Genomic DNA, 25,285 nt, shown 5'->3' with positions numbered 1-25,285 from the left:
TCCGTGCCGAATCCATTGGAGGCTTGATTGGTACAGTAAACTGGCGTCTAGGGAGCACTTTCAAACATTGTCAACTGTTGCCAGTCTTGTGTTCCTTCAGGTTAAGCACTCCACCCATTGTAATGCCCCACCCTGTGAGGATGACTATAATTCAATATCCTTAACTTTATGCTGGTAACCCTTTATAGCCTTCATGCCAAAATATTGGGTGTCCTTAATTTGAGGAGCTTGCCCAAGTACACAAAAGTCTAATGCTAAAAATCGAGACTTTCGTATAAAAAAAAAAAGTACTGGGTTTGGAAACTCGGAATGCTTTCTCTTATAATTGACACAATGCAATATAATCTTACTTATGTGACGGAAAATCGTGTAACTGAGCCCCTCAAGCACCAGGAGGTTTCAGTGGCGATAAAAGACAGACTTGTCATTATGTGCTATTATTCTATTAGTTGTCTTTACAAACGTTTTGCATATCTGTTGCTATGATATCAGCGCACTGGTATTAAGATTACTTAGAAAACCGGACTGTCAAGCTTTGATCCTTCTGAGAAATACGCAGTTCCTACAGAATTCTAGGTATGAATTTATCAAAGGGGAAAAAAAAAACCTCCCGGTTTCAAGACACGATGCTGTTCTGCAGGTTTTGCTTTTGAAAGAATAAATAGACTCTAACCAGAAAGGAGTTTCTAGGTAATGTCACTTAAATTGTATATTTAATGTGAGCTGTGATATTAGATTATCTGATTGCATAAAAATTACGGTACAAGGTTTTAAAGCCACAGCATTTCCCTGAAGAAGGGGCTGTTGCTCCCCGAAACCTGCAATTTAAAAACAAAAATTATGCTAACCATTATTATGGTTTTATAGACGTGATGCATAAAGAGACACGAATAAGGGCGATCTTGCTGGAATCCTTTGATTGGCAAGGCGAAATTTAAAATGTTATTTTGCTAATTATTTTTAGCTAGTGTTAAGGCCCTTACCCACAATGCTATTTTCCCGACAATTTTTCCAATGACCGGCGATACTTTGAGCGATTGTTTCCGCAATCTCGCGATGGAAATACAGGCGCGTGATTACACGCACATGGTTTAGCGTCGCTCAGCAATGACGACCGTCACGCTAGATCTTTAAGATGCCCGACAACTTCATAGTACCGTGATCGCTTGACTTCCCGTACATAGGCGTCGCACATACCCACCGGCCGAAAGATGGATTGTTGAACGCTTGTTGGGAGGGGGATGTCGCTGGATCCATCTTCCTCCATTGAGTGGTAAGTATTCAGCTTTAGAAAACATATAAATAGATTACATAAGGACCCATATGCAAATAACTTCTAGCGGATTACTCCAATATTCTACCTGCCTGCCGGAATCTCACCTTCCTCCTAAACCATCCCTCTATAAGGAAGATGAGTTGAGCTAGTCAAGTGTTTATATTCCTGTGCACATCTGCCAAGAAGTTTGTTGAATCATACTTTTCATCTGAGAGATCGTATGACACCTGGGCTCCTAGGTGATATTTCCAAACTTATAAATGCTTTTTAAACCACCATCAAACATATACTCAAAATAATTTTGATAGTACTTTTTTTTACCTACTTTTTGGTACTTTTTCTATTGCAAAGTGCTGAAAAGTTACTTTAAATTGAAGATGAAAAAGTATCTCCTAGGAGACAACTCAGGAGAAAAACTTAATTTCATGTGGGCCAATACATCCGAACTTTCATACTCTCAAATCGGCCCAAGAAAATGCAATAATTCTGAATGATATTCTGTATAGAGGATAGAAAAGTTACACCAATTTGTAATTTAATGTGTATTTAATGCTCAGAATCTCAGTGATATTTTATCCTCCACTGAATTGTAGTCCTTCTTAATGATGAACTGCACTAACCCCCCCCCCCCCCCCCCGACCCCGTGGGCATTGGCAAAGAAGGTTGCCCAAAATGATTGCTCTTGATTATTTCAGCTATACCATGAGAAGAGGGGGTAGGACAAGCAGGAATAAGCTGCAGTGGGTAATAGCAATAGTTTTTCAGGATGTCTGACTGATAACTAGCAGTTACGAGTGTTGTGGAGTTCCTATTAAAACTTTAAAAAGGCTCCCAAATCCATCATAACAAACTGTTTTGGGTGATCGAAGCCTTGAAATGTGTATGAGCTTTAATTCTGAAACTGCTGGAATACAGAGCAATATACCATCAAGCAGCAGATAATGAACTCTTTACGTACTGGTAGCCATTCTTACAATATTATTATATTATTTGTGTTTGTTGAGCAACTGTCAAGTCAAATTCCATGCAAGTGTGATGTTACCTGGCCAATAAGAAATAATTCTGATTCTATGTGTATAACTACGATAGCCACACATGCCAAGTGTGAGGAAGATGCTTATTGAGCCACAGTGACTTGGCCAATACATTTTTGTAGCTACAGCGGACACACTCAGCAAGTTGAGGTCCACGATGACTGAGCCACAGCTGACACAATAGCACAGTTCCTCCCCAGTATAATATTGCTTTGCTTTTTTTGTCCCTTCATTTGAGGAATCATGATGCTGCCCCAGGTTTTCGATTTTTTTCAGTTGTTGATCAAGGAATGGAGATGTGGTTTCACATGTTGGTTTACAAAGTTTTCAGTTGCCTGTGGGTCACCTGTGAGGTATGTTTTATGAAACATACAAAAAAAGTTTTTTTAACCACTTCGCATCCAGACCTTTTTTCCCACTTATTGACCAGAGCAGTTTTGACAATTTAGCTATGTCCTTATTTAATCAGAAATAACTTTATCCCTACTTAGGACACAGAAATGAAATATATATTGTTTTGCTTCAAGACAAACTAGGCTTTCATTGTATGCCATTTTTTTCCCTCGAACAATTTTGTTTTCTATGAATTTTAATGGGAAAACAAAGAAAAAAATAGAAAAAACATTTATTTCTCAGTTTTACCAATTCCAGTTTAAAAATAAAAAGTGCTACTGTAGATGAAAAACACACATTTTGTTTGGCTATTCTTACTGCTTATCACAAAACGTAGATTATGTTCCAGTCACAATTTATGGTGAAGTTATTTGATTCTGAAATAATGCTACAGAGTGTATTTTTCACTATGAAATGAGAAAATAAAAGTATTTTTAATAGTTAAAATCAATCTCATTAGCTCAGGAAACATATATTCACATTCACCAATTAGTGCTGCGTCAGATAGTGCCCGAAATGTGCAAAGGAGCAAGCCAAATCCTGCACAGCACTGCTTCTGTACAAGTCAGTAGATCTACGGACTTGTGGCTTAGATGAAGTCACAAAGGACGTATATCGATTGACTTGTGGATAAAGTGGTTAAACAAGTTATCATATATTTTATCAGTAGAAGGGGGCGGCACAGACGTTCCCAGTTGTCCAGTTGATTAGTGTCCCTTGGCAAAAAATTCCGAGGCCTCCAGCTAGTGTTGCTGGTCTGAGTTCTGACTCAAAACACAAAAAAATCTGGTTCATGTCAAAACAGATATTTGAATATTTTTTTGAAGTATCTAGTTCATAACTAATATCGAGCAGATAATTCTCTTGACATGCAAATGTCCTTTGAACCAGGTGGGGAAAGCGATCTACTAAATCAAAGTCAGTAATTGTTGATCAGTTAGCCAGAAACAGTGCTAATTTATTGGTTCAGTGGATTTCTTTCACCTTCCTGGTTTAGCGGACCTTTATTTTAGCCTTAGGAGAAATTTCTTCTTAAAACAATTGCCCAGCATTCCTAAGCTTTGAAAAACACTTTAATGCTTTAATGCCAAAGCTATAGGTATATCTGATTCATGCATAGTTAATAGAAGTCACCAGTTCAAAGATTGAATTTGTTTTGGAGTGTACTTTGCAAAGACGGAACAGAGGGGGATAAAGATTAAGAGGCCTCAAAGCGAGGAGGATTACAATAGCAATCGGCCAAATAAAATTCAACGTGGCCAGTGGATAATTCCCTTAACTGGGCAGGTTGTAGAAAACCTGGGTTACGTGTGCAGACTTCAGACTGCCACCATTCGATTATAAATTTTAACCTTGGGTGGAAATGTGAAAGGATGAGGTTGAGTTTATCAGCAGAGAGCCAATGTCATATTTCAATCATATTGCAGTGTTCTCTCCAGGCTCTTTTAGCTGGGTGCTCCACCTGGCTAATTTTGGTGAGCACCTGGCTGTCATTAGCTCTCTGCCTCCTTTTCCTATGCTGTAATCAACGTTGCACTGGCCCTGCATTTTCCCATCGATCCCCCACCCGGCTACTTTTTCATGCTGCTCGGCTCGAGAACATTTCTGAGAACTCTTTATTGTGTCAGATCAGGTGTCATACGATCTCTCAGATGAAAAGTATGATTCAACAAACTTCTAGGCAGATGTGCACAGGAATATAAACACTTGACTAGCTCAACTCATCTTCCTTATAGAGGGATGGTTTGGGGGGAAGGTGAGATTCCGGCAGGCAGGTAGAATATTGTAGTAATCCGCTAGAAGGATCATTCTGCTGAGCTTGCTTGCTTTGGGCATCTAGTCAGGGCATGCATAGGTGGAGAAGGATGGTCAGTGGCTACTGACTAAAGTGTTGGCATTATCTCCTTTCCTTTTCCAGATTGAAACCCCAGAATGGATTTTATTTGTGTGAAGTTTGCTTTCAAGAGTTTCCTCTAGGCACTCTGGTTTTCTCTCTCAATCTGAAACTTTACAAGTATCTTGTTCAGCTTTCTCCAAATACTGTGGAAGGAACATTTAAAGAGGAACGTTAACCTCAAAAGATACTTCATCCCAATTAATAGCTGATACCCCCTTTGCCACGAGAAATCTTTACCTTTTCTCAAGTAGATCATAGGGGGCATATGTTTGATATTGTGGTGAAACCCCTCCCACCGTGTGATGTCAAGACCATGGTCCTGACAGTTTGCTGTCTGTGAACCTCCTTGCTTTGTGGGAAATAATCTTTATAAAGATATTCCCTAAAAAAGATTTAAACAATGATGCTAACCAGCTTCACTGCTCGCTACACAGTTTTTTGGCAGTTGGACAGAGCAACTGCCATTCACTAAGTGCTTTTGAAAATAAATAAATCCCTGATAATCCCCTATGAAGAGATGGACTAGTCCAAAACCTGTCGCTTCTGTCAGAGTTCTACTACCTACTGTAAGTGACAACAACATAGGAGAAAAGTAATTTGTGGCTCATTTTACTCTGGCAAAAACGTACTTTTTATTTGTATATGTTTGCACATATTTTAAATTTTACAATTTTTCTCCTTTAAGAATCGGGGAGAGGAAAGATTTTACAATAAGCAAACACTGGGCCTGTTTCCACTAAACCCGATTTTTTTCTGATGCAGATTTCCCATAAACATTCATTGGAGTCAGTTTTCTGCATCCAGAATCCGAGTGTAGTGGAAATAGGCCCTATATAATTTATAAATGAATATTTTAAAAAATAAGCAATTTTATTCATTGATATTTTCACAACAGCTCCTCTTTAATTGTGACCCCGCTGAAGGACACTTAGCAACGTCCCTTGTTTTATGTCCTCTTTATCGCACTACGGAAAATGTGTCAGCGGTATATAATAATGTCTGGAGGTATCTTTGCCATTATTGAAATCATTTGTCTGTAATATAAAACATCTTTAAACAAGCTCCTCATTCATGTTCATTAATTCTGGTGCCAGTCATCCAAATATAAAATAAATATCTTAACACCGTCTGAAGCTTCCAAGAATGATGTCACCAGCACTTGCCCCCTCCTGCCACCAGTCTCATTCGTTTCAGATTGATCTGCGATTCTGGGATAATATTTTTGGAAAAATATTTTGCCTGACAACAGTTCCTCTATTCCATCTTTTTTTATTAACTCCAAAAATATCTTTTATGGCCTCACACATGTGGCTCCCTTTGTTGGCCGAACGTGACGTTTGTGGAGCATTTTTGTGTGTTTGTCTATAATCAACAGTTACTTTGTAGTAAAAGACGACAATGTAGCCGGGCCTCGGTGGTGACTAATTTGTTCTTATAATTATAGTCTGTGGTTGTAACAGGACCATCCACGAGCATAATGTACCATTTCTTAGGCTTTCCTTTCATCAGGGACGTAGTTCAGTAATGAACTTCATCTTGTGCCCAAATCAGAGCAACATAAAAAGTTTACAATCTTTGCTTTTTATTTAGGATTTTGTACTCAGATTAAAACCAGGAGGAGTACTTCTTAAAGCGTCGTTCCGCCCTTTGGGAAAACGGAAAAACAAAAATATATTTTTAGAGAATAATAAGGGAAGAGAATACAAAGGATTTATCTGTTTTTTTTTTAATGTTGTTGACTTGTTTAGTTATTATTTGTTGACCTACAGCCTGGCTTCCTAAGCAGCAAGACATGTTTACTATAGATACAGCTGATTCATGAAGATGGTGAAGGCAGTCATGTATCCAACTAATTTGATGCTCCCTGGAGGCTGACAGCATTCCATCAGGACGGTTGGGCATTACAGTAGAGATTGGGTAAAATAATAATAATAATCCAAACATTTGTATAGTGCTTTTCTCCTATCGGATTCAAAGCGCTCAAGAGCTGCAGCCACTGGGATTCGAACTCTGGTCTCCCATGTCAAAGGCAGTGCCCTTAACCAGTACTCTATTAAGGTAAAAGATGCATCCTATCACATTCTGTGGTAACTGTGGCCTAGCCACTGGTCAAACACAACAACCATGCTGCACCACCCCACTGCCAAATTGTGTGCTAAGCCAGAGGCATAACTACTAGGGCAGTGGTTGCTGTCACAGACGATTATGGTTGCTACCCTTGCTATATGAGTTCTGGCAGCTGGGCTTTCATACCATGAAGAGCGCCGTGGTAGCTGGGAAGGGGGAGGGTATATGAACACTGTGGGGGGCTTCCACTGAAGTTTTGTTGTGGGCACCATGATTTGTAGGTAGCTCTGGCACTTTGAGTCCAACAGGAGAAAAGGGCGATATAAAAGTTCTGTGTCTTGGTGAAAGGCAAGCTTTGGTGGATTTGGGTTCATCATCGGTAGAAGCATGAGCGTGTATATGTTTCACGGTGTTGGTACGGTGAATGCCTACTTATGTGTACGCCGCTGGTGAGCTGGACGCAAGGTCAGCCGAATGGCGGCTCACCCTGCTGCCGGCGGCGTTAAGTACTATTCCCCCTCTGAGTGGAGGGAGTAGTAATTCGCGGTCTGGCGATCGCCGGTGCCCAGGATTACCCTTACGCACTCCACGCAGCATATCATTACTGCTGTGGGGTGAGGTGAAGAGAGGAGTAGTGCAGTGCCAGCCACAGTATGTTACATTCCAGAGCTGCCACAATGCTTCCCTGCTGCTTAATGATGTAGTCAGCCATGGCTGCATTGGGCAAAAAAAAGACGGGGCCAGTCATAGTGTCAGTCTGACTCACTTTGGAATTTACTACGGAGGTCCACTTAAAATATAAAAACACTAACAGTTTAAAGACACACTGTTGAAAGATCTCTTGCTCTCTTTCAATGCTACAAAGCATCTACATCAAGCAAAATATATTACAGAATACATTCTGCTTTTGGTATGAGCTAATTTGCCTGGTGAAGATGTCTCGAAGCATTGAAGGCACTGCAGTTACCCATTAAAGATATTATTTAAAGAAACTCGTGTTGTTTTGAATAAAATGATGTTCCTGGATGTATCCCACAACTACTATCATAGACAAGACACAGAAGATTTATATTGTGCTTTTCTCCTGGCGGACTCAATGCGTCACAGCTGCATAGGCAATAGTAGTGTTAGGGAATCTTGCCAAAGGTCTCCTCACTTAATATGGGTCCATATCCTATTAAGTTTTCTCCTGATTTTTCTCCAAGAAGAGAATTTTAGACCTTACCAATAAAAAAATGCTAAAGCATCCGGCATGCAAGAAAACACTCAAAATAATTGTGATATTTCTTTTTTACCTACTTTTTAGTACTTTTTCAATTGCTAAGACCTTGGTTTTTTTTGTTTTGTTTTTTTAGATAAGATAAAAGCGTATCTCCTGGTGGAAAGTTCAGGGGCCATATGCAATTCACTTTTTCACCTGAGTTTTCTCCTAGGTGATATTTTTAAACTTGTCAATAGAATGCATTTTAAGCCTCCAGAAGGCAAGAATATGCTCAAAATAATTTTAATAGTACTTTTTCACCAACTTTTTGGTACTTTTTTAGGTGAAAAGTGCTGCAAAGTTATTTAAAATCAAAGATGAAAAATTATCTCCTGGGAGAAAACTCAGGTGAAAAAGAGAATTGCATATGGCCCTAGGAGAGAAAAGTTAAAGTAAATGTAAAGGCAGTAAAACCCAAAAAGTCAGATACTTACCCATGGACAGGGAAGGCTCTGGATCCTACATAGAACAGGCATGTTCAAAGTTCGGCCTGAGGGCCTGCAGAGCCTTTTCTGGTGGCCCCAAAGCTCTCTACAGTAAATTTCATGCGGCCTGCAGGCCATAGCTGTGGTACCGCATGTAGGGGCCATTTTTGTGTTCCCGCTCCGCCTCCTCCCTTGCTGGCTTGTAAGTGATCAACCACCACTGTAGCAGTAACTGCCGCTGTGCTAACTGCACAAGGTATATGGGCTGTTTGACAAAGTGTCACATGCATAGGTTGCCTAACGACAATCAACAACAATTGTGCTCAACTTAGTTGAGCCCCCTAGCGCTCTCAAGAACGGCCCTTCATCTAAAAAATGTGGACACCACTGCTATAGCGCCTTCCCTGTCCTCTCTTGTTCCCAACGTTCCGGCACCATCAACCACATTTAAATTTGCAGCCTCGGGAGGTTTTGGAAGTACTCGCGTGACGCGTCCGTTCTGCGCATGCACAAGTGCTTGCGCTGTCACGCTCGCGCATGTGCTGTACTGAGCTGCCTGTGTTCGGAAGCACTCGGGACACAAGTGGTTCCAAATCCCCCCAAGGACTCACGATTGTTTATTCGACTAATTGGTCGAATACACACAACGTGGGTGACAATGAGGGGAGCAAGAGAAGACAGGGAAGATGCTATAGGATCCAGAGCCTTCCCTCTCCATAGGTAAGTATCTGTCTTTTTTTAAAGTCACTTCACGTTTACTGTGATTGGATAAGGGCCTTGGAGTGCAAAGGTGGGTTTAGCGCACACTTCTAACCGGTACAACTGTGGCCATATTGTGAAATAGCCTTACATGCAATTTCAAATTATATACTTATATTCCTCTTTCCAAAAATAATGGCATAATTGTGGGTTTCCGAATATAATTAATGCCACGCATTTGTCTCTGGAGATCTTACTCTGCTGCCTGTGATTTTGGATTATGTAAGGCATTTAGAGGCAGTGCTGTGGTGCCTCCTGGGATAATTTAGGTTTATTTGCAATAGCAGCATGGTAGTCTGGGAGGTGAGCATTACCTATAGGACTTTACAGGTTACTGCTTAATACTCTCATTCTTTAAATACTTTAAGCACTCCTTGCTCAAAAAAAGTAAAAAAAAAATCAAGTTAAACAACAGACTGTAAAACACAGAAGTACAAATTAAAGGATACCCGAAGTATGTACAGTGCCTAGCACACAAATAAGTAGGCTATGTTGCTTTTTTTCTTTCTCTGCCTGAAAGAGTTAAATACCAGGTATGTAAGTGGCTGACTCAGTCCTGACTCAGACAGGAAGTGACCACAGTGTGACCCTCCACTGATAAGAAATTCCCCTTCTTATCTCTTTCTTGCTCTCAGAAGCCATTTTCTGCTAGGAAAGTGTTTTATAGTTGGAATTTCTTATCAGTGAGGGTCACACTGTAGTCACTTCCTGTTTGAGTCGGGACTGAGTCAGCCACTTACATACCTGATATTTAACTCTTTCAAGCAGAGAAAGAAAAAAAGGAACACAGCATAGTTATTAGTGTGCTAGGCACTGTACATACACATGTCTATCTCATCATGTCACATGTCACTTCGGGTATCCTTTAAAATTAGTCAGTGTAATGCGTAGAAGCGAATAGCTAATTACGATTTGTGTTTATCTCCTTTTTTACACTTAAAGTGGACCTGAACGCTTGCACAAGACAGAAGGGAAACACAGAGAAATGCACCCTGTATGTATTTAGAGAGTTTAGCCTGTCTAATTCCCCCCTCATCTGTGAAGTTGTAATTTGATCTCTCAGCTGTGTCAGCTGGCACCCACAGCAGAGAGTTAATTAGTAAACAACAGATGTTAACCCTATATCTGCTTCTAGAAAAGCTGGAAGTAGAAACACTGCAGATTTATTGCAGGATTTGTATCGGCTGTAACAAAGAAATGTTTTTTCTTTAAAGATTATTATGCTGTATGAATTGCAATGACATATAGGGACACCAAATAGCATTTTGTCGTTTTTGTTTTGTAAAAACGCCTCCATTGGCTTACATTAAAATCACGGTAAATATCACAATTTTTAAAAAACATTTACTGCAATTTTAATGGAAGTCAATGGAGGCTTTTAAAAAAAATGAAAACGACCCGCAAAGCGCTATTTAGTGTGTCAGGGCCCATAGTCTTCCAGCACAGCATAGGGGGGGGGGGGGATGAGGAGGAGAGCCAATGTTGGCTGCTCACCAAAATTAGCTGGGTGGAGCGCCCGGCTAAAAGGGCCTGGGGAAAACACTGTATATTCCTGCACTGAATTAATAGTTATATCAATGTCACAGTGGCCTTTTTAAATTAAGAGTACCTGTGTCCCGTATTTCAATCCTGCCTGGTCATTGCTCTGCCTTTTCTCCTTGTATAGCCTGTAGTAAGTATGAATTCTCCCTGTTCTGTGCATGTGCTGCTATCGTCATCAAGATGGCATCTCTCATGCATTTGAACAACACAGCAGAACGCTGCTATGGGAAAGATGGTTAGAGAAACGTAGGCTGTTATTTAATTCACTTTTTCTCTGAAGTTTTCTCCTACATGATGTTGCACCGACATCTTCTGCAGCACTGTACAGAGTATATATTGTCTTGTTACTTAACTGTCCTTCAGAGGAGTTCACAATCTAATCCCTGCCATAGTTATATGTCTATGTGTGTATTGTGTAGTGTGTGTACCATAGCCTAGAGCCAATGTAGGGGGAAACCAATTAACTTATCTGTATGTTTCTGGGATGTGGTAGGAAACCGGAGTGCCCGGAGGAAACCCACACAGACACAGTGAGAACAAACAAACTCCTTGCAGATAGTGCCCTGGCTGGGATTTGAACCGGCACCCAGCGCCGCAAGGCGAGAGCACTAACCACTAGGCCACCTTGCACCCCTTAGCAATAAAATACCTTTTAAGCCACCAGAAAGCAAGACTATATGCAAAATAATTTTGACAGGACTTTTGTCGCATACTTTTTGGTGCTTTTTTCATTTGCAGAGTGCTAATATATTTTAAACAGAAGATGAAATAGTATCTCTTAGGAGAAAACTTAAGAAAAAAGTGAATTGAATAAGGGCCCCAATGTGGTAACCTTACCTTAAAGCGGATCCGAGGTGAACTTTTACTCATTGCATAATTGTGTTCCTTTCCTATTGTTTATACGGCATTCCTCAAGCCAAATACTTTTTTGTTTTTGTTTTAATACTCTAATTCCCTATAAACTAAATAAACCACGCCCACGGGTTTTCAGAGAGCCTTGGCAGTAGCAAGGGCTCATGGGAGCTCAGTCTGGGCAGGAGGAGGAGGAGGTGTTACTAGCCATTGATTTCAGAGGCAGAGGGGAGGAGTGAGGAGGAGGGGGGATTAGGCTGATGGCTCAAGATACAGATAAGCCTGCCTCTGTGTAATGTTTACAAACAACATGGCTGCTGACATTGTATCACGGGAAGAAATAATAATTTTCTATTAAGGCCCGGTTCACATTAGCGGTGGCCATCCGGAATCGCCGTGCCAGAGCCGGACCGCTTGCAGAACGGACGGAACGGACGCACGGCATAGCAATGAAAGCCTATGCGTCCGTTCACATGCGTCCGTTCTGCCGGACCGGAGCCGGACCGGATCCGGGCCGGATCCGGACTCCGGCGTCCGTTCCAACATGCGCTATTTTTTGGTCCGGCTCCTCCGGCAGCCGTATCCGGGGCGGAGCCGGACTGCACCATCCGGCCAATACAAAGCAATGAGAGCCGGAGAGCGCACAACACACTGGCTACAAAAACCGGACGTTCTACCCCACTTCCTATGCATTTTGGATGGGGACCACATGGGCCCAGCGTTCAAAGAGTGGGGCAGCAGCGATTTCATGCTGGAGCTCTTTTTGGCAGCAACATGTCTGATATGTCTGACAAGGAGGCGAACAACAGGAAGGAGAGAATTCCCAGGTTTACGAGTAAAAAATGCCTGGATCCATGGTCCCAACTGCAGTCTCTGTATCCACGGATGGTCTCCACACGTCCACTTGTCTCCAACAATGACCCCAGACCCTTCTGCTGACCTTCCAGACCCCAGGTATTTACAGGATGTGTATCTCCTTAAGAAACCGGATCCGGACCGCAACCGTGTTCACACCGCACGGAAACCGGATGCAAACGGACCGGATCCGGATAGGAACCGTACGGATCAGGTCCGGTCCGGATACGGTGTGGTCCGGACATCCGGTGCGGTTTTTACTAAACCGCAAGTGTGAACGGGGCCTAAAGCTGTTTGCAGCTAGATTTGCTGTGTAAACTATCTAAACTTTAGATAAGATATATAGACAAGTTATTTGTTATAGTTAGTTTTTCATCTCGGATCCGCTTTAAGAGGCAGTTCATGTCACATTTCATTGGAGCAGCTCTTTGATGGGACATAATTAAGGAATCAGGGTGCTGGTGAACAGTTGTTGCTGGAGTAGCCTTGTCAGTGAAATGCTATCCTGTTAGCTATCAGTAGAATTGTACACAGCATTGCATCTACAAGTCTTCTACCACAATTAACAATCCCAGAGCATTGCTCAATAGCTGCTATGGACATATGGCTTGGGGCAGACAAATTGTTGTAGAACTGGAAGGGCATTAAGTTCAATCTAAAGACCAGCAAGCCTATTAAGTAGTAAAAGAATGTGTGCTTCCTTTAACACAATTAGCATAGGGATCAAACAGGAGAAACTACAGCTACACATTCTTAAAGAGGAATTGTAACCAAGGATTGAACTTCATTCCAATAAATAGCTGATACCCCCTTTCCCTTGAGAGATCGCTACATTTTCTTCAATAGATCATGAGGGGGTCTCAGTAATTCTCAGTAACAAACATTCCGTACAGGTCACTTGGCAGAACTAAAAATGTCACCATGTGGTAAATGTCAGAATGTAAATCAGGGAGAGGAAAGATTTTACAATGGGCAAACACTGACTAAATAATCTATAAATGAATACAGGTAGTGCCTGACTTACGAATGCCCGACTTACGAACGAACGACCGATACGAACGGCGTGGATTCTGTGTTTCCATGGGAACAAGTCAAATTTTTTTTTTTTAAATTGGACTTGTAGTTTTTGAAAAAAATCGATTTTAAAAAATTCACAGAAAAAAATGGCTTTTAAACTTGTATAAGCAGGTACAGAGGGCAGATGTTACACAGAGGGGGACACTGGAGGTACAGGGGACAGAGACGGCACAATGCTTCGACTTAAAGTGTATCCGAGATAAACTTTTACTCATTGCATAATTGTGTTCCTTTCATGTAGTTTATAGGGCATTCCTCAAGCCAAATACTTTTTTTGTTTTGTTTTAATACTCTAATTCCCTATAAACTAAACAAGCCTCGCCCACAGCTTCTCCAGAGTGCCTTGGCAGTGTAGCAAGGGCTTATGGGAGCTCAGTCTGGGCAGGAGGAGGAGGAGGTTACTAGCCATTGATTTCAGAGGCAGAGGGGAGGAGGAGAGGGGACTGAATTTACACACAGGCAAGCTGATAGCATCTCCAGCCCTTAGCCTGTGACAATGTGACAAACAGAACATGGCTGCCCTCATTGTATCACAGGAATAAATAATCATAAACTTTTGAAGCTGTTTGCAGCTAGATATGCTGTGTAAACTATCTAAACTTTAGATAAGATATATAGACAAGTTACTTGTTAGTTAGTTTTTCATTTTGGATCCGCTTTAAGAACAGATTCAGGTTATGAATGAACCTACAGTCCCTATCTCGTTCGTTAACCGGGGACTACCTGTATTGTAAAAAATATCCAATTGTATTCATTATGTTATTTTCACTACCGTTCCTCTTCAAAAATAGCCAAATACTGTACAATGTTTCTTGCCCAATTAGACATTCGATTCGACAAAACATCTAATCAATTGTAAATCAAAGTACATTTCAAACACTTGCGATCAATAAATCAAGTCTTTTGATTTGATATTAAGGGCTAAAATCAATAGAATGTTTTTTTTGTCAATCGTAAAATTATTGATAAGGCGTCAGCTCATACATTTCTAACACAATCGATGTAAGATTTATAACTTTGCGATCGCTTGCATAGAAACTACATCAATTATGTTTCTTTATGTCGATTCCTTTATCAACTGTGTATAGATGAAGTATGCAAAACCCTCATTGCAATTTTAATTAGACAGCCGATACAACTATTTCTTGCCTAATTCATAATTTCAGAGATTGCTTGTAGCGTACTGACATTACGCGATTGATTTAAAGAGAACTCGAGGTGGGATTTACTTATGCTAGTGGGGCACAGAGGCTGGTTGTGCACACTAACACCAGCCTCCGTTGCCCCATGGTGTGCCTCCAGCACCCCCCTGCGCGCCGCTATACCCCCACAGTGCTGGCAACATGCAGCGTGTCTCCAGCACAATGTTTACCTATGCCTGTCTGTTAGCGCCGCTCCCCCGCCTCCTCCGTATCGGCGCTACCCGCCCGCGTCACTTCCCTCCAATCAGCGGGAGGGAAGGGACGCGGGCGGGTAGCGCCGGTATGGAGGAGGCGGGGGAGCGGCGCTAACAGACAGGCGAGAGGTAAACATTGTGCTGGCGACGCGCTGCGTATTGCCAGCACTGCGGGGGTATAGCGGCGCGCAGGGGGGTGCTGGAGGCACACCATGGGGCAACAGAGGCTGGTGTTAGTGTGCACAACCAGCCTCTGTGCCCCACTAGCATAAGTAAATCCCACCTCGAGTTCTCTTTAAGGTAATTAGATCAATCACTATATTGATCAACTGACGAAGAAAAAAAATCGTGTGATAATTGTATAGTGTATGTTTAGATGTAGCTATATTGTTATATGACCCTCTGACAGCTGAGATTTCTCCTGATGTTATCACACCTGTATGCATGCACGTATGTTTCTAATTTTCCTACTAAGTTAAAGGGGACCCGAGGTGAGAGAGATATGGAGGTTGCCATATTTATTTCCTTGTAATCAATGCCTGTTGCCTGGCAGCCCTGTTGATCTTCTGGCATTAGTGTGAGTCAAAATCCTGGAACAAGCATATGGCTAATCCAATAAAACCTGAGTCCGCTGAGTCTGAGTACCTAATATGCTACATGCTTGTTCAGGGTCTATGGCTAAAAGTATTAGAGGCACAGCATCAGGAGGGCTGCCAGGCAACTAGTATTGTTAAAAGGAAATAAATATGGCAGCCTCCATATCCCACTCTCCGCGGGTTCCCTTTAAAAAGCATGTCCTGATATGATTAACAAAGATTAGACTTTTGGTTGATTTGTTTACTTAAGGGGCCCATACACTGGTCAATTTCAGCCATCGATCAATTCTAGTTGATTCTATCAACTAAGCCGATCGATTGATGTGCGTCCGATTTCGCTCGATTTTGATCTATCTGACAGGATGGAAGATCTAGGTTGATCTGCTGCTGGCAGCAGATGGATGGCCCATAGAGTTGCATTGGATCTAATGGTCCAATAATGCATTTAGATAGATTTCCAATAGATTTCATCCTGAAATCTATTGGAAATCTGTTCCTAGTGTGTGGCACTCATCAGATAGATTCCTGTCAGATTCAACTTTACAAACTTTTGACAGAAATCTATCTTATGGTCGAATCTGCTGCAAATCTATAAGTGTATGGCCACCCTTACTGTTTGTAAACTTTTGAACTTGTGCTCGAAATCTTTGACTTCCTAATCTGGATACAGGAAGTGGATATGTGCGGTTCTACGTTTGTCTTCCTGAATGTGAGAACGACAGTTGGTTCCCTTGAGATGTCCGCCCTGCATGCAAGTGATTCTTCAAGGTTGATTTGAAAATGAAACAAGGAGTTGGGCTGGTTGCTCACAGCATCAATAAGAAAACAGGAAGATCTGGGTTAGAGGCACTGGTGCTGCGTTACTTGAACACCCATGTAAGGGGCACAGATCCTTGCCTCCCAATACAATGTTTGTTTTAATAAACCCATGCCATGTGTGCAGGATCCCTTATGTTCCCCAGAGATCTCTAGTCCTGGAGAATCTTGGTTAATCAGGCACAGAGACAAGGATGTAGCAATAGGGATCCCTGGAGGAAAGGAGGGGGGAAGGGGAACAGGTGGTCTTCAATGTGTTTTACTGCCCTTTTCATTTGCTTCCACCCTGTGACTTTACATCACTTTGCCCATGTGCTTGAAGCACTGCACATTCCATGTGAGTGTGCTCTGCCTTGTCCACTCATATTCATGGGCTAGAGAAGACGTTCTTATCCATCTAGTGTGTCTGGATTCAACTTTTATTAACCCTCCTGGCGGTTTGCAAAAATCCGCCAGGGGGCAGCAAATGCGTTCTTAAATTTTTTTTTTTTTTTGTCATGTAGCGAGACAAAGTCTTGCTACATGATAGCCGCTGCTCAGCGGCATCCCCCCAGCCCCTCCGATCGCCTCCGGCGATCAGGAGATCCCGCTCAAAGATCGGGATCTCCTGGAGGGCTTCCCCGTCGCCATGGCGACGGGGCGGGATGACGTCACCGACGTCGTGACGTCAAGGGGGACTCCGATCCACCCCACAGCGCTGCCTGGCACTGATTAGCCAGGCAGCGCACGGGTCCGGGGGGGCGGCTGCGGCGCGACGGTTAGCGGCGGCGATCGGGCACTGCACGCAGCTAGCAAACTGCTAGCTGCGTGCAGCAAAAAAAAATGTATGCAAATCGGCCCAGCGGGGCCTGAGCGGTGCCTCCCGGCGGCATAGCCCGTGCTTAGCACGGGCTTACCGCCAGGGAGGTTAACAATTTCCAGTTAAAGGGACACTGAGCAGTGCAGAAACTATGGAAAGATGCATATCATTTTAAAGCTCTCTTTCTCCTCTTTCCAATGATATATAAACCGCCGCCGTACGCGATTTCGATCACGAAAATAGAGAAAACTAAAAGGCGTAGGGCCGCGGCTTAGGTGTCGCCGGAAAGAGGAGAAAGAGAGCTTTAAAATGATATCCATCTTTCCATAGTTACATTGTATTACACAGGGCGACTTTTTCTGCTGAATGGAGCTGCTGACTTTGAGAAAAAGTCGCCCTGTGTAATACAATGTAACTATGGAAAGATGGATATCATTTTAAAGCTCTCTTTCTCCTCTTTCTGGCGACACCTAAGCCACGGCCCTACGCCTTTTAGTTTTCTCTATTTTCTCGATCGAAATCGCGGCCGCAGCAATTTCAATCGCGAAAATAGCGGTTTCTATGTCATTGGAAAGAGGAGAAAGAGAGCTTTAAAATGAAATGCATCTTTCCATAGTTTCTGCACTGCTTGGTGTCCCTTTAAACCACTGCCTAGAAAACCAAAATATTCAAAAGAGAGCCTTAACTTTTCTCACTATTTGTAAGATTAAAACAAAAGCTTTGCCAGGTAATAGGTTACGGCCCATTTCCAGTGCGTGCAATTCCATACAATTTACAAAACGCGTATGTTTTTCAAAACACAATGACGCTAGTATTATAATTGCAAATACCTTCTGTTTTAAGAAGGCAAACTTCTGTTTTGCGTAGCATTTTAACAAGGAGGCTTTTTGGTCTCTTTCAGCCCCTAATGCTGGGAACACACAATACTTTTCTCCCATTCAATTCTCAGCTCAATCGTTTTTTCCACTCGATTTCTTCCGCTCGTTTTTCTTATCTTTTTCCATTCACTTCTATGAGATCTCGAGCAGCAAAACGATCGAGAGGAATATTGCTTGGTTCACCATGAGCTTTCTGGGCAATCTGTGGCGCTATCATGTATATCATAGTGTGGCTGCATTTGCAATTTATTGTGGAAACGAACCCTTAAAGCCAGTTCATACCGACGAGTTCTTTGGTGTTATCTGGACAGCCCGGAGGGGTCATAAACCTTCAAACTGCAACCCACTGGTGGCAGGAACTGATTAGTAAAATAATATTAATTAGTGTTTTATAAATTCAGGAAGCAAAACAATTATCAGAATGCTGGAGTTTTAAAGGAGGTGACATGTGACATGATGCGATAGACGTGTGAATGTACAGAGCCAGGCACACAAATAACAACGCTGTGTTCCTTTTTTTTTTTGTTCTATGCCTGAAAGAGTTAAAAATCAGGTATCCAAGTGACAGTTTCAGTCTGGGTCGGGACCAAGTTGGACTATAAGTAAGCCTCACAGATAAGCATTTATAGCCATAAAACACTTTCCTGGCAGAAAATGGCTTCTGTGACAAGGAAGGAAATAAAACGGGTCAGTTATTCCTAGATTTTAGCTCTAGCATACTTCAATGAATGTGTCATTGTGCACAGCTCATGAAACTCTAAAAACGTAAAAAGTAGATTTAAAAATGTAAATAAAACTGTGTGATATATATAAAAAAGGTCATTTTTAGAAGAAGGAGGATAGATACAATTGTTTATCTCATCAGTTTATTTTCACATCGTGTTTCCTTTAAAGAGACACAGAAGCGAAAAAAAATTATGATATAATGATTTGTATGTGTAATACAGCTAAGAAATAAAACATTAACAGCAGAGATGAGTCTAATATTTGTTTCCAGTACAGGAAGAGTTAAGAAACTCCAGTTGTTATCTATGTAAAAAAGCCATTGAGCTCCACCACTTTCAAAGTTGCAGAGAGCTCTGCCTTCTGAAGCCTATTATCTCAACTGTCAGCCACTGTATTTTCTTTTTCTCCCCAGAGGACAGGTCAATAGTTCACTAGCCTGCTCTGTAAAATCATTTAGAATGCTGAGTAGTGTGTAAACTGCAAATATTAGAGAATGATGCAATGTTGTAAAAAACAATATATAACTGAAAATAAAAATGAGAATATTTTCTTTGCTACTAATCTTCTAGTAATTTTCCGTGCTACACAACCAATTCATTATATCATAATTTATTTTTTTTTCTGCTTCAGTGTCTCTTTAAGCTTAAAAAGCTATCTTATTTTTGTACGGGCTCAGACTCCGGCCTTTGTTACCGACTTGTAAAATTACAGCTAAATATTGGTTCAGATTGGAAAATAGATTTCTTGGTCTGGTAACGTCTGCAGGTGACTCGCAGGGTTTAATAGTTTCCTTCAGTTTTGCCTTGGAGCGTTTTGAGGCACCTGTATGTGGTGTGTTTTCAGTTCCTTCCTGGTGAGTGATTATGTCTGACGGTTTCTGTTATATCATGAACGGGAGTATTGTTTGGACAAAGGTACCATATTTTGATTTGTGTACTTTTTTTAGCGGTTGGCATTAGCTCAGCTCAAAAACCCTAAGTGATCTAACAGTATAAATATCTGATTTTTTTTTCTACGCTGGGCTGTATAGTTGTCGTTTGTGTAAATCATTGCTGATACGTATATACAAAGCCCAAAATGGTAAACTCTGCTATCGAACGCAGGGGAAAGATTCCGTCCAGGTGTCCAAACACAGCAAGAGTTTTACTCTGCCGAGAAACGTGCGTTCAGCTGGGGAAACTCTTTAAAAGGGCAGAGAAGGGGATTCAACGTGTGGCTTTAATTGTTATGTTTATTTCAATTCATCAGCACAGTTAGGAGAGCAGCATGTTGGCTGATTGGTCAGCACTCTTGCCTTTTAATACTAAAATCTTAAGGTTCCCCTTAACCACTGGAGAACCCTAGGTTTACACCCCCTAGTGACCAGGCTATTTTTTTTTTACAATTTAGGCCACTGCAGCTTTAAAGCCTTGCTGCAGGGCCGTACAACGCAGCACACAAGTGACCCCCCCCCCTTTTCTCCCCACCAACAGAGCTTTCTTTCTGTTGGTGGGCTCTGATCCCTGCCGGCATGTTTGTTTGTTTATTTGTGTGTTTGTCTGGTTTTTTTTTTAATTACATTTTGCTATTTTTTTTTGTTTTTTAACCGCTCCCTGCCACCCCTCTCCAGCCAATCCTAGCAATCCTCTCTCATAGGCATCAGCCTATGTAAATAGACGGCCGTCTAACAGTCTTGCCACTGGCAGACTGATGACGGAGCAGAGATGCGCGCGTTGAGCTGTCCTGGGGCTGCCGCCGCATTTCACGCCAATTGGCATGGAACGGTTGGCAAGGGGTTAAAAAGAACCTGTAAGAAAAAAAAGAGCCCCTGGGGGTACTTACCTTGGGAGGGGGAAGCCTCTGGATCCTAGTGAGGCTTCCTCCTTCCGAGCATGGATCCAGCACTGGGACCCCCGGTCAGCAGCACACAGCGATATTTAACTTTGGGATCCAGCGCAAGAGCAGCACCATCTTCCCCTTCTGGCCCCGGTGAAAATAGCCAGGCCTGATCGGGTCCACTATACTGCACAGGTTTCTCGCGCCAGCGCAGTAGGGTGGCCCCGTCAGGCTCGGCTATTTCCACCGGGGCCAGAGGGGGAAGATGGCGCTGCTTGTTCGTCGGTGGAGATCCCCGATCCATCTGATCTGAACGGTGGTACTTAGCTTAAGGGTGCATCCACACCATGCACATTGCATTATAACAAGTTATAATGAGCAAAGCAACAAGCTGCAATGATCGACCAATGAGCGTGTTCACACGTTCGCGCTGCCATTGTAGTGGGTCAGATTCCAGCATAAGAATGTGAGCCTAGCAGTGCGCTACTACACACCACGTACGTTACACCCACGTTTCAAATGATATGGTACTGTGCGTTGCGAAACTCATATAACCAGAAGACACTAAATTTGAAACTAGGGCAGTACAATAGGTGGCTGGATAGTGTAACGGTCAAGGGCTCTGCCTCTGACACAGGAGACCAGGGTTCGAATCTCGGCTCTGCCTGTTCAGTAAGCCAGCACCTATTCAGTAGGAGACCTTCGGCAAGTCTCCCTAACACTGCTACTGCCTATAGAGCGCGTCCTAGTGGCTGCAGCTCTGGCGCTTTGAGTCCGCCAGGAGAAAAGCGCGATATAAATGTTCTGTGTTTGTCTGTGTTTACAATCAGCTTCTCCTAACCCTACTCTCTCCATATCACAGTGCATGCAGTTCCTCCTTCTTCTTCTCCTTAGAGCAGTCCCAGCAGGTTCTATTTCCTCTCCATAGGGCAATTAGACTCCACCCCCCTTCCCTCCCTAAAGAGCTTCTTCTTGCTGTCCCCTCTTCATAGGGCAGTACATCCTCTCTTTCTTCTCCTCACTAGCATGTATGACTAACAGGGAATGCCAGCAATCTGTTGCCCCAAAACAATACCGTACAAACATTGCAGCCACAAAGACGAACATCTGAACTGACCTATTGTAACCTCAAGCTTTGCAAACAATCTTCTTAAAAGATTGAAATGGGCAATGTCTGTCTGTACTGGAGGGTTGGCAAGAAAGGGATTTTTCTTTTTCTTTCTTTTTTTTTTTTTTAATATTTCATCCTAAGATGCAAAATAAATGTTTGATAGTTATGATGATAGATATTTTGTTATTGTTATTTTTGAATTTATATAGCCACAACATTAGCTGTAGCTCTCCTACAGAGTAGTAGCAGTAGGGTATTGTACCGTGTTAGCCATAAGTAAAAGCAAGAGGTTTTAAATCAGGATGATACCATTTATTGGCTAACTAAAAAGAATAAGAATAAGCAAGCTTTCAGCCTTGCAGCCTTCGTCGGGCTTACATCCTGTTGTAAGCCTGACGAAGGCTGCAAGGCCGAAAGCTTGCTTATTCTTATTCATTTTAATTAGCCAATAAATGATATCATCCTGATTTAAAACTTCTTGCTCCTACAGAGTACATAGTCCATGATGTCATTAACTGTTGCTCAAAGAGAGCTCACAATCTAATCCCTACCGTTGCCCTAGTCTGATTTTACTACTATAGTCCAAGGCCATTTTTTTTGGGGGGGGGGGGGGGGGGATTCATTTTTTAGTATAAATTTTTTTGTTGGCATTCACATTCGTGACCAAAAGTTCTACAGGCGCTGGTATTGACCTGAGGCGGTGGGCCAAGATCCATGAAACGTGCCGTCTACCGTTCATGTCTTGACTTTTTCCATTAAGTAATGGTTTGCCCTTCTGAGAAGGTAAGAAATTACGCTTCTCATATATATAACATTTAGTAGTATCATATCATCAATCGCGCCTTCACCAGTGTTTTTTAGTAACTTTTTAGTATGGTTTTGGGATGTGTAAGTAAACTCCATGCATGCAGTGTCCTCCTGGCTTTGAATCTGTTACCTTGGAGCTACAAGGCAAAACCTGGATTAGATTGTGAGCCCCTCTGAGGGACAGTTAAACAACAAGACAGTATACTCTGTACAGCACTGTGGAAGATGTTGGCGCTATATAAATCCTAAATAATGATAATAACTGCTAGCCATTGTACTGCCAGATAGATGTCCTATAATCATAAAGGGAATACAAAAAATAATCACTTTCAAATAAATTTTTTTTTTGCTATTTCAGTGTTTATTTAAATTGATTTTTACGGATATTAGCTTACTAAAAAAAACAAAAACAAAAAAAAAAACATGCTACCGAGTGTTTGAATACATTTCCGAAACACTCTTTCCCTAACTTTAAAATTATGCAGCAAAAACGATCTTACAAATTACGGTGTAGCTCTGCGAGACACTTCAAAGGCCCTTCAGTGAGTTCATGTCACAGTGAGTCTCAAAAACAAGTCGACGTAATGCAGCGCAGTGAATGCATTTTTACAAATTTCATAAATGTAAAGTGTACACGGATTTACAGTAGTAGTTTAAAAAACTTTTTCTCTTTTCTCTTTTTATTAATTAGCACTTTTAAATAAATAAATGAAAACAAATGGGAATAGTAACTAAAGAGTGATATACAGGTGAAACTCAAAAAATTAGAATATTGTGCAATAGTTCATTTATTTCAGTAATTCAACTTAAAAAGTGAAACTATTATATAATACATAAATATATGCAAAGCGAGATATTTCAAGCCTTTATGTGTTTTAATTTTGATGATTATGGCTTACAGCTTGTGAGAACCGCAAAATCAAAATCTCAGACTATTAAGCCTCTTTCACAGTGGGACGTTAAAGTCACACGTTATAAAATATAACGCAGACTAACGCACAGCAATACTAAGTCTGTGCGACATTCACAGTGCACACGTTGCGTTGTGTGTAACGTGTAGCAATATTTAGAAAGTCCTGCATGCTGTGCGTTTAGCAATACATTTGCTGCGTTATGCGTGTTGCGCATGCTCAGTAATGTTTTTTATTTTTAAATGTAACGCATGCGCTGTTTTCGTTCCATCAGTATGCAACGAAAACGGCGCACCAAGAGACCCATTACGCAGTGCAAAATAACGTCCAATTTCAAAACCTGCATGTGCTGCGTTAGGGGCACGTTGTGCGACTTTAACGTCGCATCAAACGCAACGTTCCACTGTGAAAGAAGCCTTAGGCCCCGTTCACATTACAAACGCGGACAGGCACGCATGCAGAACGCAACGCGTACGAACGCACGCCATCCGCGTTTGTATGCGTTGCGTGGCAGATCCCATCACTGAAAAGTGAATGGGACAGCCACGCGTTTTGGCAAAAAATGCATGCAGCATGCGTTCCCTGACCGCACAGGTCCGGAACGCATGCAGTGTGAACATCAGACAGTGCACTCTATGCACTGTCTGATGTCGTGCGTGTCGGCCACCTGCACGTGTTTCCAAAACGCGGCTGGAAACGCGTGCAGTGTGAACGGGGCCTTAGAGTATTGTGAAAAGGTTCAATATTCTAGGCTCAAAGTGTCAGACTCTGATCAGCTCCTTATTCCAAAACGCCTGCAAAGGGTTCCAATTTCATATATTAGTTTCACCTTGTAAGTTGAATTACTGAAATAAATTACTTTTGCATGATACTGTATTCTATTTTTTTCAACTTTCACCTGTATAACATGGCACACAGTAGTGGCTATGGTAAACTATGCGTGTGTCTGGGTGTGGGCGTCCTACATTTTTATTTTTCTGTCTTTTTCAATTTTTTTTTTTTTTACTTTATAGCAGACATAAGCATAAATGGTATTTATAAAGATGATTCAAACCCAGGTAGATCAGCGTCCATGCCTCAGACCTGACACAAGCTGGGCAAACTTTTTATAACTTTAAACAAATTTGTTTTTCCTAGCAAGAGCTCTCACAAAACTTCTCTCATTAGCTGTCTCACCTTGGCCCTGACGGAGCTTTTCTCACAAGTAATCTTTTTTTTTAAATCGATTTCACACTTAAAGGATACCACAACTGACATGTGGCATAATGAGATAGACATGGGTATGTACAGTGCCTAGCACACAAATAACTATGCTGTGTTCCTTTTTTTCTTTCTCTGCCTGAAAGAGGTAAATATCAGGTATGTAAGTGGCTGACTCAGTCCTGACTCAGACAGGAAGTGACTACAGTGTGACCTTCACTGATAAGAAATTCCAACTATAAAACACTTTCCTAGCAGAAAATGGCTTTTGAGAGCAAGAAAGAGACAAAAAAGGGGGGATTTCTTATCAGTGAGGGTCACACTGTAGTCACTTCCTGTCTGAGTCAGGACTGAGTCAACCACTTACATACCTGATATTTACCTCTTTCAGGCAGAGAAAGAAAAAAAGGAACACAGCATAGTTATTTGTGTGCTAGGCACTGTACATACCCATGTCTATCTCATTATGCCACATGTCAGTTGTGGTATCCTTTAAGGCTTGATTTTAACATCAAATTTGTATATGCTGCCACCGTGCGTACTTCAGTATTTGCACAAAGTTTTAAAGGATGATTCACCAAAGCACAATTACATATTTTATTATGTACTATGTAATTTGTTATTTCGTGCGTTAACCAGCAAACTTTTATGTTATACCAGTTACACGCAAGTATCATTTTATATTAATATTAACTCTTTGTCGATTGCGTTACTTTTATGCTTGCATGGTGAGTTACTTTTTGTGGCGTATAAACAGTTCAGCAACCATAACAAACACACATACACACACAC

At 41.7% G+C, this 25,285-nt stretch overlaps 1 protein-coding gene and 1 long non-coding RNA gene across 10 annotated transcripts in view; one reads left to right on the top strand and one right to left on the bottom strand.

The window, feature by feature from the left end:
• LOC137519147 (uncharacterized) overlaps positions 1-8,560 on the bottom strand; it is an 82,883-nt gene extending 74,323 nt beyond the window's left edge. Inside the window, exon 1 of the long non-coding RNA XR_011020973.1 lies at positions 8,363-8,560. This is a non-coding gene — a long non-coding RNA (uncharacterized lncRNA). The remainder of the gene's footprint in view (positions 1-8,362) is intronic.
• TRPS1 (transcriptional repressor GATA binding 1) overlaps positions 1-25,285 on the top strand; it is a 415,290-nt gene that overhangs the window by 45,517 nt on the left and 344,488 nt on the right. Inside the window, exon 1 of one of the 9 annotated variants that reach the window (XM_068237931.1) lies at positions 8,933-9,073. The exons of 7 other annotated variants lie outside the window; for them this stretch is intronic. In XM_068237931.1, coding sequence (XP_068094032.1) covers positions 9,012-9,073 — 62 coding nt within the window. In that variant the 5' untranslated portion in view covers positions 8,933-9,011. Of the gene's footprint in view, positions 1-8,932; positions 9,074-25,285 lie in introns of those variants that run through there. One more of the 9 variants, XM_068237944.1, reaches the window with a different exon arrangement.

Source organism: Hyperolius riggenbachi, chromosome 5, assembly GCF_040937935.1.
Source record: "Hyperolius riggenbachi isolate aHypRig1 chromosome 5, aHypRig1.pri, whole genome shotgun sequence".
NCBI classification, from domain to species: Eukaryota; Metazoa; Chordata; class Amphibia; order Anura; family Hyperoliidae; genus Hyperolius; species Hyperolius riggenbachi.
The sequence above is the reverse complement of the archived record's forward strand: the minus strand, read 5'-3'. Positions and strand labels throughout refer to the sequence as shown.